This window comes from Gallus gallus, chromosome 18 (assembly GCF_016699485.2).
Source record: "Gallus gallus isolate bGalGal1 chromosome 18, bGalGal1.mat.broiler.GRCg7b, whole genome shotgun sequence".
NCBI classification, from domain to species: domain Eukaryota; kingdom Metazoa; phylum Chordata; class Aves; order Galliformes; family Phasianidae; genus Gallus; species Gallus gallus.
The window spans coordinates 11,129,514-11,147,099 of NC_052549.1; the positions used below are offsets into that span (position 1 = coordinate 11,129,514).

The 17,586-nt window shown below is 63.2% G+C and overlaps 1 protein-coding gene across 4 annotated transcripts; it reads right to left on the minus strand.

Annotated features, from left to right (window-relative positions):
• Positions 1–758: 758 nt before the first annotated feature.
• Positions 759–16,751, minus strand: GRIN2C (glutamate ionotropic receptor NMDA type subunit 2C). Of its 4 annotated transcripts, none has more exons than XM_015295464.4 (13): positions 12,926–16,751; positions 9,459–9,882; positions 8,035–8,624; positions 7,493–7,607; positions 6,755–6,966; positions 6,207–6,408; positions 5,376–5,529; positions 4,779–4,904; positions 4,470–4,699; positions 4,114–4,274; positions 3,444–3,631; positions 2,682–2,914; positions 759–2,421 (listed from the first exon to the last, which is right to left on the minus strand). In XM_015295464.4, the coding sequence occupies exons 2-13, from the start codon at positions 9,864–9,866 to the stop codon at positions 1,099–1,101; spliced, it is 3,942 nt and encodes a 1,313-aa protein (XP_015150950.2). In that variant the 5' UTR covers positions 9,867–9,882; positions 12,926–16,751; the 3' UTR covers positions 759–1,098. The 4 variants fall into 4 exon arrangements, with proteins under 4 accessions (XP_015150950.2, XP_046758195.1, XP_015150952.2 ...); XM_046902239.1 differs by having other exon boundaries at positions 12,865–16,751; XM_015295466.3 differs by lacking the exon at positions 12,926–16,751 and having other exon boundaries at positions 6,207–6,372; positions 9,459–12,256.
• Positions 16,752–17,586: the final 835 nt, after the last annotated feature.

The following is a 17,586-nucleotide window of genomic DNA, read 5'->3' on the forward strand; positions in this document are numbered from 1 at the left end:
GAGACACTGGCTGGATTTAACCCTGGCCAGATGGATAGATGGACAGACAGATGGATGGATGGACAGGCCGTGCCAGCTTGTTTGTCCTTGGGCAGTGAGTGTCCAGCTCTCCCCAGGGCTTTGCTGCCATCCCCATGGTGCAGTCATGCCAGCCTGGCTGAAAACAGCCCGGTGTCAGCCTTCAGCTGGGACAGGAAAGGGAAGGGAAGGTGAGCCCAGGGGGGTGCGTGGTGATGGCACAGTGCAACAGCAGCAGGACCAGCACAGTGAGAAGGTGTTACAAAAAGAAGAATGCTCACCCATCTCTGAAGATGTAGGCTCACAGAAAAACCTCACAAAAGAGGGATCTCCAGCAAGAGATCCTTCCCCGATGGCAGTCGGCCCTTAAATGAGGTCTGAGAGGTGCAGCCAGGCTCCACCCCTTCCAATCACACAGGTGAATTGCCTCCACCTGTGCTCCCAGGGCTGCCCGGGTCTCTTCTTGCAGGTGCTCAGTCAGTGGTTCAGGCTGTGACTCAGCAGTTTCCATACACACAGCGAGACGAGCTGAAGCCAGCAGGTTGCAGCTGAGCTCAGTCCATTTCTCCCACACCCCGCACTGCAGATGCTCTCCCAGCCTGTGCTCAGCACACCACGCTGGGAGCAGCCAGGCACAGGGATGTGAGCAGGGCTCAGGACCACGGGCATCACTGTGGCTGAGGGCACAAAACCAAGGGCAGCAATGGGCTCAGCAGCGGCGCTGGAAGAAGGGTCCCCAGCCGGTTCAAAATGTCTCTTTAATGACCCGGACAGGACGCTTGGAGTCCCTCGATGAAACCAAGACAGAAACATGGTGACAATGAGTTTGGTGTCCCCATGTCCCCAGCCAGCCCTGCCTGCGGGGAGAGCCCAGTCCAGCCTCGAGGAGGCTCCTTTGGCCTTCAAAGTGAGCAGATCTGGTTTGGAGCATCCCGCTGTTGGTGACGGAGGATGCTCGAGCGCATCTCCAGGAGGAGCAGCCCGGTGCAGGGAAGTTGGGCGAAGGGCGCTTGGCTTCTCTCCACCCAGACTGGCGGCGAGCAGGGAGCGGCGCATCTCTCGGAGCTGCCCGTGCCCCCATCAGACCTCTGACTCCAGGCTGGAGACCCGCCGCCAGGACCCGCCGGCACAGGGACTCATCGCCCCGCGGGCCGCCAACCGCTCCGCGCCCACCGCGCGCAGCCAGCCCGGCTCCCCCCGCCGCCCCCAGTCTCTGTAGGCTCCGTCCCAGCGCCCCGACCCCCGGCCGCCCCCCGGCACCTCGGGGTGCTCGCGGGACAAACGGCCCAGGTAGAGGGGCGGGTGGGCGTAGGAGTCCGCGCAGGCGTAGGGCGCGCACGCGGTGCCGCGGGGCTTCTGCCGGCACGCTTCCCGGTAGGACGGCAGCCGGGCCAGAGGAGAGCGCGGCGCCCGTCCCGTCCCCGCCAGCCGCCCGGCGGCCTCGGGGCAGCGCGGACCGCAGCCGTGGGCGGCCTCGGCTTCGGGGAAGAGGTCGGGGACGTCGCCGCGGGCAGCGGGTGGGAGCGCCCCGCACCGCCGCAGCCCCGCACCGCGATGCTTCTCTCCCCGCTCCCGCGACGCCCGGTCCGCGCTCGCCCGCCGGCTCGGCTGCTCCCGCTCTGCCGCGGTTCTGCAAGTCCTGGCGGCTTTGGGGAAGGAGCTGCGGGAGCAGGCGGGGGGGAAGGACGCGTTCCCCGCCTCCCTTCTCGTCTCCGACGCCGGGAGCGGCCGCGGCGCCGTCCCCGCGCCGTCCCCGCAGAGCAGCGGGGCGCTGGGCGGCCGCTCCGCCCGCCTGTGCTCCCGGTAGATGTCCGGCGGCGGGAGCTCCCTGGCAGGCGTCGGGACGGCAACGGGAGCGCCGATATGGTTCCCCATCAGCGCGTGCTCCTCGAAATCCCCCTCTGGCGCCGCCTTCGCCGGGAGGTGCGGGAACGGCCCCGGGAGGGCTCTGTCCGCCGCACCGCCGCCCTGAACCTTCACGGGGTGAAGGACGCGGGGGGTGCGCTCGCTCGTCCCTCTCCATCTCTCCTCGCGGGAGTCCACGGGGATGGGCAGAGGCAGCCCCCGGGGGGGCCCTTTGGGCGCGTAGGCTCTGCGCAGCCTCTCAGGGTGCAGGGGGCCGCAGGAGGGACCCCGGTGTGTGCCGGTGCTGTTCTGCACCACGAGCTGCGGTGTCCTGAGCGAGAAGGTGGTCTGGAGGTGCTCGCTGCGGCTGCTCCAGTCCTCGATGGTGCGCGTGGCATGCTCCAGGGAGCCGCCCACGCTGGCCGTCGACACCATATCCTTGGCCGCCTGCAGCATCTTCAGCACGTTGGCTTGGGCTGAGCTCGCTGTCACGTCGGGTGTGGGCGCCCGCCCGGGGCTGCCCAGGGTCTGCACCCCGCTGAAGCAGCTGTAAATGCCCTGCGGAGACAGTGGGGAGACCGCGCCGTCAGCAGAACGCAGGGCCGTGCAAACAGCCCCACCTCGAGCTGACACTGCAGGAGGGTGGGGAAGAGCCGGGAGTTGGCCTCGATCAACCGAAAGCTCAGCTTGGACTGACAAAGCCCCATCCCCACCGTGGGGCGGCTCCTGTCCCCCAGCATCTCCCCCCACCACACAGAGCCAGCAGACACCGAAGCCCAAAGGCCATCCCCTCCCGCGCCCTGCGGCGTGGCACACACCCTGCTGATGGCCAGGAGGAAGTCGAACTTGTGGGACTTGGGAACGCTGTGCCGCAGCTTCCAGTAGACGAGGTGCTCCCAGGCGAAGACCAGCAGGCTGAGCCCCATGGCCACCAGCAGCATGTAGAAGACCCCAGCCATGTTGTCAATGTCCAGCTTGCTGCTCATCACCTCGTTCTTCTCGTTCTGACAGATACCCGACAGCCACACCGTCTCCAGCTTTTGGGTCTCACCTGGGGCCGGGCACACACAGGGATGGGGTAAAAGCCTACCATGGGCATCACCTCCCCTAGCACAGCCCCTGCCTGTCCCTACCCCACCGTGGTGGTCGAGGAGGATAAAATCCACCCAAACCCCAGAGCTACTATCATAGAACTAGCGTGGATTGGGTTGGGTGGGACCTTAAAGATCATTGGCTCAGCCCTCACCACTGAGCATCCCTCATGTTGCTCATCCATCTCCAGGCCCCCTCCCATCTCATCCCTCTCATACCCATCCCCTGCTCCCAGCTCTCTCCTCCCCCCGGCCCTCAGGCCTTGCATATGGCCACCTCAGAGATTTTCTCAGATTTTGCGTATGGGATTTAGCAGCCCTCAAGAAGAGCAGAGACCACAGAGGGAATAACCCCGTCCTGTGGCTGGAGGGGTGTGGATGGATTTTAACATCACCTTGAAGGAGCAGCTCGACTTCCCCAGCCCCTTAAGGCTACCCCACAATGATCCACAGGCCAGGGGCTCCCACTGACATGCTCTGGGCACGCACCATCTCCCAGGAATTGCAGCAGGGCCAGGTCAATGGCCCGCTTCCAGCGCGAGTCCTTCTGCAGGGCGATGCCGTAGCCCGTGGTGGCAAACACCTTCCCACTACCGATGGTCACCAGCTTGCAGCCCTCATCTTTGCCCGCCATGTAGTTGAGCACCGCTGCATCATAGATGAAGGCATCCAGCTTCCTGCCCACCACCGAGAGGGCTGGGTGAGGGGGGGCTCCTCAGGAGGAGGGCAGACCCCTTTCTGGGGGAGCTGTGCCCCTTTCAGTTGGCTGCATCCCGGGGCGGTACCCTTTGGAGGATCTCAACCCCATCCTGGAGAGTCACAACCCCACCCAGGGGAGGGGAACCCAATCTGGGGGGGATGTATCCCACCTGAGGGAGCTGTAGGAAGCTCTATCCCCTCTGCACGGGGTTGTAGCATTTTTGGGGGTCCCATAACCCAACTAGGAAAGCCTTATGGACCCATAACACCCCAAAGCGCAGAGCCGTACCCTCCGGATGAGCTGTGTCCGAACTGGGGAAGCTACAGCTCACTTGAGGGGGGGCTGTACCCTAGCTGAGGAACCCATGCTCCACCTGGGCAGCACTGCATCCCACCTCAAGGAGCCACATGGGACCACACTTTGTTTTGGGGACCCCTACCCTGCCTGGGGGAACCATACCCCATTTTGAGGCTGGTGAGGGCGTCCTCCACGGAGCGCTGGTTGTACTTCACCATGTGGGTGTGCATGTCGGGGTAGTTGCTGCGGATGTTCCTCTCGGTGCTGCCGTTGGGGACCGTGCCGAAGCGGAACGGGGGGTACTGCTCCTGCGGCTTCTGGAACTGCGGGGAGCCCCGGGTGGCAGCGTCACGGGGGGGCACATCCCTGCTGTGTCCCCACCCACTGTGTCCGCAGCATCTCTCCCCAGCCAACTCTCCATCCTCCCACACACGCACAACCACAAAGCCCCTCAAGGGCTCCCCACCTGGATAACCTTAATTTCGGGCGGGGGGAGAAGAGCCCAGCCAGCACCTCACCTTCCTGTCGCTCAGCCCTGACACAGTGTCGATGTACTGCTCCTGGATCATGAAGGCTGCCAGGTTGGCAGTGTAGCTGGCGAGGAAGATGACGGCGAAGAAGGCCCAGATGAGCACCATGATCTTGCTGGTGGTGCCCTTGGGGTTCTCGATGGGCACGGAGTTGTTGAAGACCAGAGCCCACAGCAGCCACACCGACTTGCCGATGGTGAAGGTGGGACCGCCCGGCCCTGGTGGGGACAGGGGGCAGAGGGACAGGTGTCAGCATGGGGATGTGTCCCCTCCCAGCTCCCACCTCTCCCTACTCACTTTTGCCACTGGTGAGGTTCTGGTTGTAACCAACAGGGCTGAAATACTCGAACACAAAGACGGTGACGGCCACCACGGTCAGACACATCACAAACATCATCACCCACACGGCTGGGCTGTAGGGCTCTGCAAGGCGAGAGAGACTCCATCAGCTCAGCCCGACATCCCAAATCCCTTCGTGTTTCCCACGCGATCGCAGGTTGCTCCTGGTGGTGGCCCTGGCCCTGTCAGCAGGACTCATTTCTGTCCAAAATGCCCCCAGTGGGGATGGGGTTCATCAGCAGGGAGGTGCAGCGCTGGCACCGCAGCATGCGGCCCCGGCCTTGCCGAGCAGGACAGGATGCCCCATGCATCCCATGGCCATGGGGTTGGTGAAGGTGACCCCACACCTCCATCCTTCCTCCTTCATCAAAAATACGGTGAGGAAAAAACAATAATAATGGGATTACTTTGGCAGGGGGAGAGGACAGCCCTGACAGCAGCGGCTCAGCCTCCTTCCCCGGTGAACGGCAAACTGGATTTTTTTTGGCGTTATTAAAACGCAGCGCTGTTCCCAACCCGCTCTTGCAGCAGGCCGGGCTGATCCCCCCCGCTCACCCAGGAAGGCGGAGGGGGAGACGGTGCCGTTGCTCCTGGCCACCATCACACTGATTCCGGTCTCCACGAAGGGCACGGAGAAGTCCACGATCTCGGAGCGCTCCTCATTGATAGTGAGGGATCCGATGGCCATGTCTGCGCGCTTGTAGTACACCTGGGGAGGGCGGGTGGCCTCAGGACGGGCAGAGGAAGGGGAGGAGAGCCGAAGACACCGCCGCTGGTGTGCCCCAGCGAGCAGCGCCTGGGCTGAACCACAGAACCACGGGACGTTTGGGCTGGGAGGAACCTCACAGCCCCACACCACCGCCATAGGCTGCCCCCCAGCTCAGGCAGCCGAGGGCCCATCCACAGCCTTGGGCACATCCAGGGATGGGGCACCACCTGGGCTTCTCCAGGAATCACATTCCAGCACCGTGCTGCCTTCCTAGTAAAGAATTTCCTCCTAACATCCAACCTAAATCTTCTGTTAGTTTAAAGCCTTTTCCCCCTGTCCTGCCACCATCAGACCGCCTAAAACGCCACTCCATCTTTTTCATAAGCTCCCTTTAAGCACTGAAAGCAATGAGGTCTCCCTGGAACCTTCTCTTCCCCAGGCCAAACAATCCCACCTCCCTCAGCCCTTCCTGCGGGAATCACAGAACCACTGAGGTTGAAAATCCCACTGAAGTCACCAAATCCAACCCCAGCCCACCCCCCGCCCCACCGCCCACGTCCCTCAGTTTCTGAACACCCCCGGGGGTCTTCCCCGCTCCCCGTGCCGCTGCATCACCGCTCTTTGGGAGCCGTTCCTCCTCACACCCCACCCGAGGCAGGACAGCTGCCCGGCCCTACCTCACCAATCATGCCGTTCCACACCCCGCGCACGATCTTGCCATGCTTGCCATTGGTCACCAGGTAGAGGTCATAGGAGAACTTCACCGTCTTGGCCAGCTTCTTCAGGATGTCGATGCAGAAGCCTTTGCAGCACAGCTTGGTGTAGGGGTCTGCGAGGCCATCGCTGCTGAGACCGCGCCGGGAAAAATGGGTCAGGGTTCTGCAGAGGAGGCACAGCCCTGAGCTGCCCCATGTGCACACGTGTGCAGGCAGTGCGTGTGCGAGGAGGTGGGCTTTGTCCTCTGCAGAGTGCTGGGAGGGACGGGAAGGGAAAGGGGAGTGGGAAAGGGGGGAAAGGAAAAAGGGGGAAAGCAAACAAAAGGGGAAAGGGGAAGTGAAGGGGAAGGACCACCAATGGGGTCCCAAAGCCCCAGTGGATTCGGGCAGAGCCCTTCCCAGCACCGCTCAGCCAGCAGGCTGCACAGACCTCTCCTGCTCTGTCTGCAGCCCCGTCTCAGCAGCTCCCCGCCGTGCGTGGGGCACACAGGGGATGCGGTGCTGCTCACCTGGCCGAAGCGTTGGTCTGCTTGCGGCACGGCACGGTGTTGCGCACGCAGACGCCGGTGCTGGGATCGGTGTTCTCCACAATGACGAAGGGCCGCTCCTCCAGCGTGGCCACCGTCAGGTGCCGGTTGTCCACCACGGGCTGCAGGAAGGAGCCGTAGCGGGGCCACACCGGGTACTTCATATGGATGATGCCGTGCTCCCATTTCCCCACCTGCCGCAGGGGAGAGCGCACCGTCACCGCTGCATGGGGGGACCCAGAGCGCCGTTGGGCTGCAACCAGCACAGAGGGCACTGCCAGCTCCCACCACCCACACACACACGCGCGCTTTCCCCCAGTGACAACAGGCTGAGGTTTTCCCTCTTCCCGGGGCTGTGTGCACAGAAGTAGCCATTTTTCACTTGAAATGTTTTTAAAATGGAAGAAGCACCTCCAGATGGCTTATTTCAGGTCTGCGCCTGCATGGCCAGAAGCATCAGGCACAGCCTGGAGTGGGGCTGGCAGAAGAGCAAGGGATGAAGCAGCTGTAGGGTGGGGAAGCGTGCACTGAGGTGTGCAGTGCTGCACAAGGAGGACTGAGGAAGATGCAGTTGTGTGGGGGGGTGCCACAGCCACAAAGCTGTGAGTGCTGCTGGCGTGCATGGGGGACCTGCAGGGTCCCGAGTTGGCAGGGACAACACCGATGTGTTGGTGTCAGCCATAGGGCTCGCATGACTTATGCTGCCCTTGGGGCTCCTACCATCTCCCAGAGCCGGTGCTGGTTGAGCGAGATCACCACCATGGTGGGCCTGACCAGGTAACCGCCCTCGTTGAAGGAGAAGTCCCTGTGCTCCCACGTCACATTGAGGAGGTGCCTGGGGGGCACAGCACCCAATGAGCCCAAGCCCTGCATGTGCCCAGCTGCCCTCCCTCAGCCACGATCCCAGGTCCCCAGAGATGCAGGGTGGGGAGAGGAGGCCCAACTTAGCCCCTGTGCAGCAGAGAGCCGAGGCAGCCCTCCCTGCAACAAGATGCTGAGGATGGACCACTGCAGGTGAGGAAGGGCAGAAGCACAGATGCTGCCACAGAAGCACCGAGATGACACATTTGCAGCACAAAGAAGCCCTCAGAGAGCTTTAAATCCCCTCCTAGGTCCCCCAGGGGGAAGGCAAGAGCCACTCCGAAATGCTCAAGAAGAAGCCAAGCCCAGAGGCACGAGCTGTGAGCGTCCTCTCCCTGCACCCCGTCCCTCCATTCCCCATCCACCAACGCAGTGCGCACCAGCGGTTCCCCCGACCTCACCGGTAGAAGCTGGCGTTGGCAGCAGCAGTGGGAGCCCGGCAGTCCCGTCCCACATCCGGGAGGAAGCCGTGGGCTCGGAAGAAGCTGGCTGCCCCCATGGCGATGATGGCCACCCCGTCCCGCACCTTCTGCCGCAGGCTCAGCTTCCAGCTCTCTGTCACCACGCTGATGAGGCCGATGGGGAAGGAGGTGGGCGGCAGCTCCATGTTGCCCACTGTGAGGCTGGGCACAATCCAGATGTAGCCCGGCCCCACCAGCCCAGCTTGCCCGGCCATCTCAAAGAGGAACTCAGCCTCATCCCGTGAGCAGTAGACCAGGAGCACCTGGGCATCAAGCTGCCGCAGGAGCCGCTGCGTCCTGGAGCTGCTCCGCTCCTGGCTCATCTCGAAGGTGAGCACGTCCTGCAGCTCCCAGCCGAAGTAGCTGGCATCAGTGAAGGAGCGAATGAGCTCCAGGAAGATGTTGTAGCCCGGGTAGAGGCTGGTGATGACGGCAAAGGAGCTCCAGTCGTATTCCTCCAGCACCTTGAAGATCACCTGGATCTGCTGCTCGATGGAGACGCCCAGCTGCAGGAAGGCTGAGCTGGGCTCCTGTGGGGGGAGGAGGGCTCAGGGGGGGTTGTCCCCATGGCACGGGGCTCCCCTCCTCCCCGCATTCCTCCGGGGAACCACCAACACACTATGAGCTGCTGTGGTCCGTGGTCTGGAGTCACCCAAAATGGGGCCAGTCCATCCCCGTGGTTTCCGCAGAGCCACGGGCATCCCATGGCACAGGGTTGAGGTTTTTCACCTCGTTGACCAACATCCACCCAGCCGTGCCCAGGGGGGAACCGGCCGCCTCCTACACGGAGCTGGGAGCAGCTCCCACACCGCTACCTGCTGCCGGCTCCATCGCCCGCCCCACCTCCCCGGCCATCTGGCCTCTCATTAGCAAATCTTAATTGATCTGATTCTGTCTTAAATGATGCAGCGAATGGCATTTTCAGAAGGTCGCAAGCAGGCAGCAGTGCCTCGCCACGCAGACCGCCTCTGCCTTTGGGTTTTTTTCCTGACGCTCCTAGAGGGGTCTGGGCAGCGGGGGCTGCCCCTGTGCCACCCCATGGATACCCCTTGGGGGCAGCTGCAGGACAGCTGGTGGCTCCAGTCAAGGCTACCACACCTGCTGCCACGCAGCAGCTTGGCATTAGGGTTAAGAGCCCACCTCCCCAAGCATTTGGGGAAGCCATCTCGATGTTTGCCTCCGCTCTCTTTGTGCAGGAGGTGGTGGTGCTGCCATCCATACGGCCAGCACTGGGATCGCCAGGAGCCAATACAGCAGGAGGTGACCAAATCCTCCCTGGACACCCAAGGAAAGTCCTACTGCCCTGGCCAATGACCGCCAGGTGCCAATCCCAGACCTCAAATAACCGGCAGCCAAAGCCTCACCTTGGGGCTGAGGACCACCGCAGAGCCCCCGCTGATGCTGACGATGGGGACCTGGGTCTGGGAGGAGACGAAGTCAAGGATCTGGGCCACCGCCTCCGTGCCGACGTTGTCCTCGAAGACGATGCCGTGGATCTTGTGGCTGGCCAGCACGTCGCAGATGTGGGTGAGGAGGGTGCTGGGGTTGGTGTTGTTGACAACAACGGTGATGGGGTGGATCTCCAGGGGCATGTCCAGGAAGCTCTGGGGACTCAGGCGGGAGCGGATGTGCAGCGGGTAGGACGTGCCCCCGAACACCACGGCCACGTTGACCACCGGCTCCGCAGGGCCGGGCAGCAGCACGTCGGTGAAGGCAGCTGAGCAGCCCAGCACCAGCGACAGCAGCAGAGTGTGCGCCGGCGCTCTGCCCATGTCCACCGCCGTGTCCCTGTGAGGACGGACGGACACAGCCCCTCACACCCATTCATCTGTGGGGACGCTCCCCCACGCACCACCCCAGCAGTGGGTGACCCCAGTGGAAGTGGGGACTCTCCTCCCTCGGAGGCTGGATGTGGTGTGGGGATGACCACAGGGCTGCGTCCCCCAGCTCAGCCCCTTTGGGACTACAGAGGCGCTGTCTCCCAGTGCTACATCCCTTACCCTCATCCCCAGCAGCCACAAACCTTCCCCAACCTGTTCCTGCTTCCCTCCACCACCTCATCACCATCCCACTGCCGCTTTGCCCTCCTTCCCCTCTAAGCCACGTTAGGATGCTCCTCAGTGCCCGCAGGCAGGGATGGGGACAGCAGCAGGAGGTGCTGGGAGGAGCTGGATGCTCCCTCGTGCCTCTCTCCACAGTTGACAGACACCTGAAATATTTACAGGCTGAAAGCTCGCGTCCCCCTTTGCACCCTCTGCCATGCAGAGCGTGGATCCCTGGCAGGGCAGCGGGGCTGTGGGTGCCAGTGGGGCCTGGATGTGCCAGGGCAGAGGAGCCCCTCAGCTCCTGCTGCTGCTGCCTGGGAGGAAAACCCCCCAAAAGCCCCATCAGCTGCTCACCAGCTTTAGCTGCATGGTACCCAGCTCAAGTACCCAGCAGTTCCCAAGGAATGGGGGAGAACGAAGGCCCCCTTTTGCTTCCTGGCACAACCAGAATCGCAGGGCTGGCGGCCCATTTGCAGCAGCCAGTCTGGAACACCAACCCCAGCCCTGAAGCCCCAGGGCCATCAGCCACGCGCCAGCCATGGTGGCACTGCATGCAGCAAGATGCCAGCTGCCAGCCGGCGCTCAGAAATGTCACTCGCAATTAAAAGCTGCTGTTGCTTAACGCATCCTTGGCACAGAGAGAGAAAGTTTGGGGTCTGTGCTGGGGCTGCCCCAGGGACCCCTCTGTCCCATGACACGGCTCAACGCCACTTGGTGCAAAGCACCGCCGGCGTTTTGGACTGAAGATACGTGAAATAACCGAAATAAGTGCCTCCCCACACACCCGGTGTCACAGCACGGGGCTGAGCTGCGGGGCGGCCCCACAACCCCTTCCCACATCCGCGCCCACCGCAGCAGCCACAACGCTGAGGTGCGGCCGCAGCCGTCGGTGACTCACACTGATGGTGTCCCACACTACGGCACAGCCCGGCCAGCACCGCGTGGACCGCACCGCCGCTCCCCCTGCAATCCCCGGGTATTTTTAGTCCCGCGATAAATAATTCATTGGGAATCCGGCACCAGCTATCCGAGCAGGGAGGAAGGGGAGCAGCGCACCTCCCAAAACAAACAGCCGCTCTCCCGGCAGTTCTGTCCATCTGACGGCTCCTCAAGGACACTGAAGCACACCCCGGGCCCTCACTGCAGCCCAGATTTGCTCCACCAGCCACGCGGCCACGCGCATCGCCCACACCGCACCGGCACGGGACGGCCAAACCCCATCCCATGTGGTTCTGCACTGAGCCCTGGAGAACCCCCCCCAGCAGCCATCAGACGGCACACAGAGCGGCACAGACCTCTCCAAAAGCCAAGTGCTGCTTCCACAGCGGCTGCTTCAGCCGGGCTGCAACTGCCATCCAAAATCACCAACCTATGTCACAGCAGGGGGCGGATTTGGGCAAACGGGACGAACGCGGAGCAGCATTCCCTGGCTCTGCCCCCACAGCACGGTGACAGCTGCAGGGCGAGGAGGTGGGCACGGCACGGAGCTGCTCAGCCACCGCTCAGACCAACAGGGGAATAAACCCAGCAGTGCTGCTGAGGTGGTGCGGAGGAGTGGGTGTGAGGTTGGGCCTGGGGGGACAGCGGGGTTGGCTCGGGGACTACCATGGGGTTGGGGCCTGGGGCCGTAGCATCGCATCTGGTGCCAGAGCAGCCGGTGCGGCCCTGAGGATGCCAAAATGGCCGGGATTGGGATGCAGAGCGCGAGGAGCCGTCTGGGCACGGCCAGCAAAGTGCACCATCAGCATTGTAGGGGGTGGGAAAAGGGGATCCGGGGAAGAAGGCACCAAACGGCAGCAGGGCTGCTGGGGGTTGGGGACCAGGCTGAGCCCAGCAGCTCCATAGGGGTGGGTGGCACAGGGCAGAGCCCACAGACCTGGGGACCCCGCACTGACTGCGGGCAGAGGGCTGACGTGGGAGCGAGGGATGGGGCAGCACCAACACCGGGCTCACAGAAATCCGTTCCAGGCATGCTCCGAGCCCTCATCTTCCTCCACCTCCCGGAATGTTATTTTAATGCAACAGGGAAAGTTCGCTTCTTGCTTTAAGACTCTTTTTGCCTCTCTCCATCCCTCCCTCCCTGCTCCCGGCCCCAGCGCCGCGGGAGGGGGGGTACCGTGCGGATGCTGTGACCTCAGGGAGGGGAGGAAAAAAATCCCGAATTGCAAAAATCCTTCTGGAGAAAGAGAAACCTTATCTCAGAGAGCATCGGAGCCCGAGAAGCACGGCGGGCGGGAGGGGGGCGGGAAGGACAGCGCCAAGCGGAGCCGCGCAGGGATGCGGGGGCACCGATGGGGCCGGGAAACGCGTTTGGTGCCGCACAGGCGAGGGGCAGCCCTACAGGGACCTCAGTGAGCCCTCGATGGGGGACAGCGTAAAACCGCCCCGACCGTCCCCTCCGGCTGCCCGGGGACGCGGGGAGAAGCGCTGTCTCCTTTCAACCTTCATCCCGCGCCGCCCTCCTCCTCCTCGCAGCACCAGTTGCAGGCAGGGCCCGGCGCGCCCCGCACACACCGAAACGCACCGAAACGGAGCTTAAAAACGAAAAAAGTCGGATGTGGATTAACCGAAAACAAAAGCGAGCGGCGGGTTACGCAAGGTGCCACCCGGCGGGGGTCCCCTTTATTTTTGCGCTTCGCCCTAAAATAGACCCATCCCCATCTCGAGATGAGGGGAGATGCGGCTGTGAAATTTCCAGGAGCCCCCCCAGAAAACCCCAACTCACCGCTGAAAGTTCCTGCCGAGCCCGTCGGGGGCCCGGCCCCCCCAGTCCGCCCGGTACTCACGGGAGCAGCGCCGCTCCGGCTCCTACATGCCCCGCTCCGCTCCCGGGGGCTCCTCCCGTTGCCGCCCCCCGCCCGGGGCAGCCCCAGGGCACGGTCCGACCCCGCTGCGGCCGTGGGGTGCGCCGTGCCAGGGCGAAGGGGGAGGTGCGGGGGTGGAGAGGGGGGGTCCGGCCGTCGGTCCCAGACTCGTCCTTGGAGGAGGAGGAGGAAGCGCTGCAGCTGCGGCGGGAGGAAGGGATGGGAGCGGAGGAAGGAGGGAGAGGGGTGGGTGCGCACGGAGAGGTGGGGGGGCGAGCTCAGTCAACGCCAGCAGGTGTTCCAAGGGGACCGCTGCCCCCAGCTTCATGCTCGCGGCTCCCCGGTAGCCATAGCGGGGTCGGGACGGCTGGGGATCGGGGACGGAGGCAGAGACGCGGGCACGGGGAGGGGAGGGGGGGGGGGGAGGGGAGGGGGCAGGAAAAGGAGGGGTTGGCAGAAGGACGAGACATATGTCCTCCGGCCCCTGCCCTCTGCCGAGCCGCAACTTCGCCGCTTGGCTGCAGTCCCCCCTCCAAATTCGTGCTCCGGGCGTGGGGAGCCAAAGAGCAAAGCTCCCCCACGAAAAAAAATAACCATGCAAAGTGGCACAGCCCACGGCAAGGACCTCTTCCTCTCCCCGGACATTGCCCCCCCTGCAGCCCACCCACAGAAAGAATCGAAGACTGTACCCACGTCCCCCCCAAACACGTATACCCCAAATACCTTCCAGCCCTTTGCTAGCTTAACCGCTGGGAATGGTCCTGCTGCCCATCGTGGTGCCCCCCAGCCAGCGTGGAGCAGCCCCGGGCCCCCATCCGCCGCTGGGGGGGCACAGGGAGCGCAGCCCCCGCCGGCAGCAGCAGCCTCCAGCTGTCGCCAGGGCCCGTATTAAGGCATCAGCTGATCCCTGGCACTGCTCGGGGGGAGGGCAGGGGGAGCCCCGGCAAAGGCAGGGGGAGATGGGCAGAGCCCCAGGAGGTCCTGTTGCCCTCAGGTTGGGCGCTGCGTTCTTTTTGGCCCCCAGACAGCACCAACTGCCTACAGCACCCGTGGCAGCTCTGGAGATAGAGGTGCCCAGCCCAGGGACACAGCGACCCCAGAGTGAGACCCCCATAGCGCTGGGATGGCTGCCACCCCCCACACCGGCACCGCAGCCGCCTGTAGCACCATCACACCCCCGTGCCACCACGCGCTCCCCCGGCACCAAACGCAGCCCAGCGCCCATCCACGTGTCACCTCATGGAAAGGTCGTTTGCAGGGAGGTTTTAGCCTACGCCAGCCCCGCTGCTCACAGCGAGCGTGGGACCTCCGCGTGCCTTTCCCCAAGGCCAGGGGCCCTGGGGTTTGCAAGTGATGCCAAAACAAATGGAAATTGTGTTTTCCTCTTGGCCTTCGCTTTAACACATTTATGAGCAGCCTGGCTGTCTCCAGGACAGCTCGCCCACATCTTCAAGACATGAGGATTCTGCAGGGCTCGGGGCGTGCACAGCCCCCTGCTCGGTGTGGGCGTGATGCCACCACTCTCTGGCTCCAGGAAAAGGAGACGGGAGGCTGAGCAACAGGTCAGTGCCTCCAGTCCTCTGCCCATGAACAGGCAAGGGTCACTTTGGTTTCAGCACTGCAAAGGAGAAAGGGCACCTGGCTGCAATTAACCCTTTCACCAAGGGCTGGATTGGGCCTTGCTGGAGAGCCGGTCCTTCTCACAGGAAGCAGCCCTATTCCCACCACCATCCCATCTCCATCCCACGGGTTGTTTTCCCCCCGTGGGCTCACACACCCACCCAAGCTGTGAACAGCTGGGTACACCTGGAGAGTGCCTGCAAGAGGCTGGGCCTGGCAGTGCCACGCATGCCAGCCTGAGAGCCGTGTTTTCTCTCCTCTGAAGGTATTGAAATAAAATAAGCATTTTTTTTTTCTGTTAAAAAAAGCAGAATTCCTGCACCCATGCTGCTGCCATGGCCGTGCCCCGAGGTTCTGTAACAGCCCCAGCGCACAGCACTGTCTCGCAATCATCAAAACCACCTTATTTCAGCATGTGAACAACACAAATCCTTTTTACATTCCCCCTCCAGAAAAGCACCCTGGTGGTTATAAAGGTCAGAGCAGAACAGAAGCACCGACTGCACCTCGGGAAGAAGCCCCCAGCCCCGCCGGGCACAGGTTGACATTTCCTCCCAAGAGGAAACCTCTCATTTCCCCACTCGGCTCCATCCAACCTGGGTGTGCTGCGCCTCCCTTTTTGCAGTGCTGGGAGGGCCCAAAGCCACCCACCCCTCTCTTCTCCTTCCTCTCCCACACCACTGCGCTTTACCCCAGCAGACCCCCAGCCCACAGCCCTCCCTTCTCCCCGTTACCTTCCCCCGGTGTGCGCTCTGCAGGAGGCTCTGTGTGCTGCTCACTGCCCGCAGCGTGCGCTGACAGCTCCTGGTGCGCAGCCACATCCTGCAGGGAGGGCCCGCGGTGGCCGTGTGAGGGCTGCAGGAACGCAGGAGGGCCGTTCTGGGGGGACAATGCTGCTCCGTGCACTACTGCAGGCTCCTTGAACCCCACAGCAGCCCCAGCAGCACAGCTGTGAGTCCCTCTGCTGAGCCCCATTTAACATCGCGCCATCACCTGAGGGTGGCACGTGAGATGGATGCTGGGGGTTTGGTCCCAGCTCTGTGCCCGTCCTGCTCCTGCTGGCCTCCCCCAGAAGTGTGGCCAAAGTAAGGCGGTCTGAGCCCACCCATTGCTGAAACTGGGAACCGACCTCATCCTTTCATCCCAGGGCTCATTTAACAAAGGAATGTGGGCGAAGAGCACCTTCATGGGATCACTTATTTAGGGGTTTGGTATGTGGGGCGTTGGTACCCACACAGAGCTGCCCGCTGCCCTGATCCTGGCCACCAAAAACAGAACACAGAGAAAGTGAAGCAGAGCTGGCAGAGGTGGGAGCAGAGCCGTAAGGATGGGGCTGTGCACACACCATGGCCCCACTCTGCTGCCATGCATCCTCCCCGCTCGGTAATTAAGGGAGCTGAAATAAATAGGGAAGGCTTTGTCACCACAGGGATAATTCCTCCTCCCTGGTGGCGGCCGCCTGCAGGGCTGCCCCAGAAGTGGAAATTTCCCAGGGAGGGAGGAAATCACTCATTCCTGGGGTGTAATCAGCCCTCGCCCTCCAACAACTGCCTCACTCGTCCCTAAGCAGCGCCCTGGGGCAGCTGCTGCACCCTGCCATGAGACAGAACGATGGAGCCCATCAGCTCTGCTCCCCTCCCAGCCCCAGGAAAGCTCACAGCACCAATTCCCACAGGGATAAACCCCAGGTGGGGGTATCTCCCACCCCGTGCAGGCACCCCACATGGCAATGGGGACACTGCGATGTCAGTGGTGACAACGGATGGGTGCATTCTAGCGGCACAGTGCCTGTGGAACATCTCATCCCCTTCCTGGCTTCAGGCTCCCAGAAAACTTATGGGAGTGCAGAGCAGTGGGAACACTGAGTCTTTAACGGCAGGAGGAGAAATGTGGGTGCTCTGAGGGCTCTGGGGCCAAGGATGCACATGGAGTCCTTTCAGAGAAGGGATGCGGTTGAGCCGAGAGGAATCCATTCCCTCAGTGCAAGGAGAAGGGAAAGCTGGGAACCCCAGAAACGGGTACCTCGGCCCCACTCCACCTGGGGACGGCGCTGGGAAGGCGAGGAGCCCCTCCCCGAGGCTCAGAGAGCTGCTGGAGCTGCGCTGGGCCAAAGCGCTGAGGTCAGCGCAGCGGAGCCATCTGTTCCCCGCCAGCAGCCGTGCCCGGCTCAGTGCGGCAGCCCGGCGGCTCTGCGGGGCTGGGAAGGCACAGCCCCTGGGGTGAGACAGCCACTGCCCACACTGCTGAGGGGCTTTTTTCCAACATTCTCCTGGTGGCGTGAGCTGGTTTCTAAGCTGCAGCTTACCTCCCTGCTGCCAGGCCAGCAACCTGCCTGCAGCAGCTTTGTCTCTTATGCTGGACTAGATTACCTGTGTTCTGAGTGCTCTCAATGCTCATCTTAGAAGGCCAGCTTCAGTAAGCAGCCCCTTAGCAAAGCCAGCAAGATCCTCCGAGCTCGTCCCAGGTGTAACTTCAGCTTCCCAGGCCCGCTCCCAGCAGCACACAGGTGTCACTCACAGCGTGGCCTTCCCGGCTCTCTCCCCGCTGCAGAAATGGCTCCGGAGCTGCCGCTCCCCCCTGGCTGCTCGGGACGGGGGGTCCACGTGCTGCTGGTGGTGAACACAGCCCGGGGACTGCAGGTATGCAGCGCTGAGAGACACCGTGCGGCAAACACCCGCAGAATGAGCTCCGCTGAAAAGCAGCACCCGTTCCCGGCAGGGACCCGAGCCGCCCGCTGCACGAGGCAGGCAGCGCGGCCGCCCAGCCCCGCGTGCCCGGCCCCATCGGCCCCTCTCGGCTCCCATCACCGGCCCCTCAGCGCCACCTAACGACACGGCCACGGGGACAGGGACCTTCCCGGGGCCAGAGGCATCCCAGTCCCGGAGAGACGGATGGAGATGGGGATGCAGCAGGGCGGCCACGTGGGGTACGGGCGGGCAGGCAGCGGGGAAAGGGGCAGCTGAAAGCGTCGAATTAGGATTGGCACCACCGTCACGATCCTTCCTCCGGCCATCAGGTTCCAT

Coding starts and splice junctions, on each gene's coding strand:
- GRIN2C (XM_015295464.4), bottom strand. CDS start 9,866: ATGGGCAGAGCGCCGGCGCACACTCTGCTGCTGTCGCTGGTGCTGGGC. Junction 8,625..9,458: donor CGGTGGTCCTCAGCCCCAAG/GTGAGGCTTTGG, acceptor CTCCCCCCACAG/GAGCCCAGCTCAGCCTTCCT. Junction 6,409..6,754: donor CAGACCAACGCTTCGGCCAG/GTGAGCAGCACC, acceptor CCTCCTCTGCAG/AACCCTGACCCATTTTTCCC.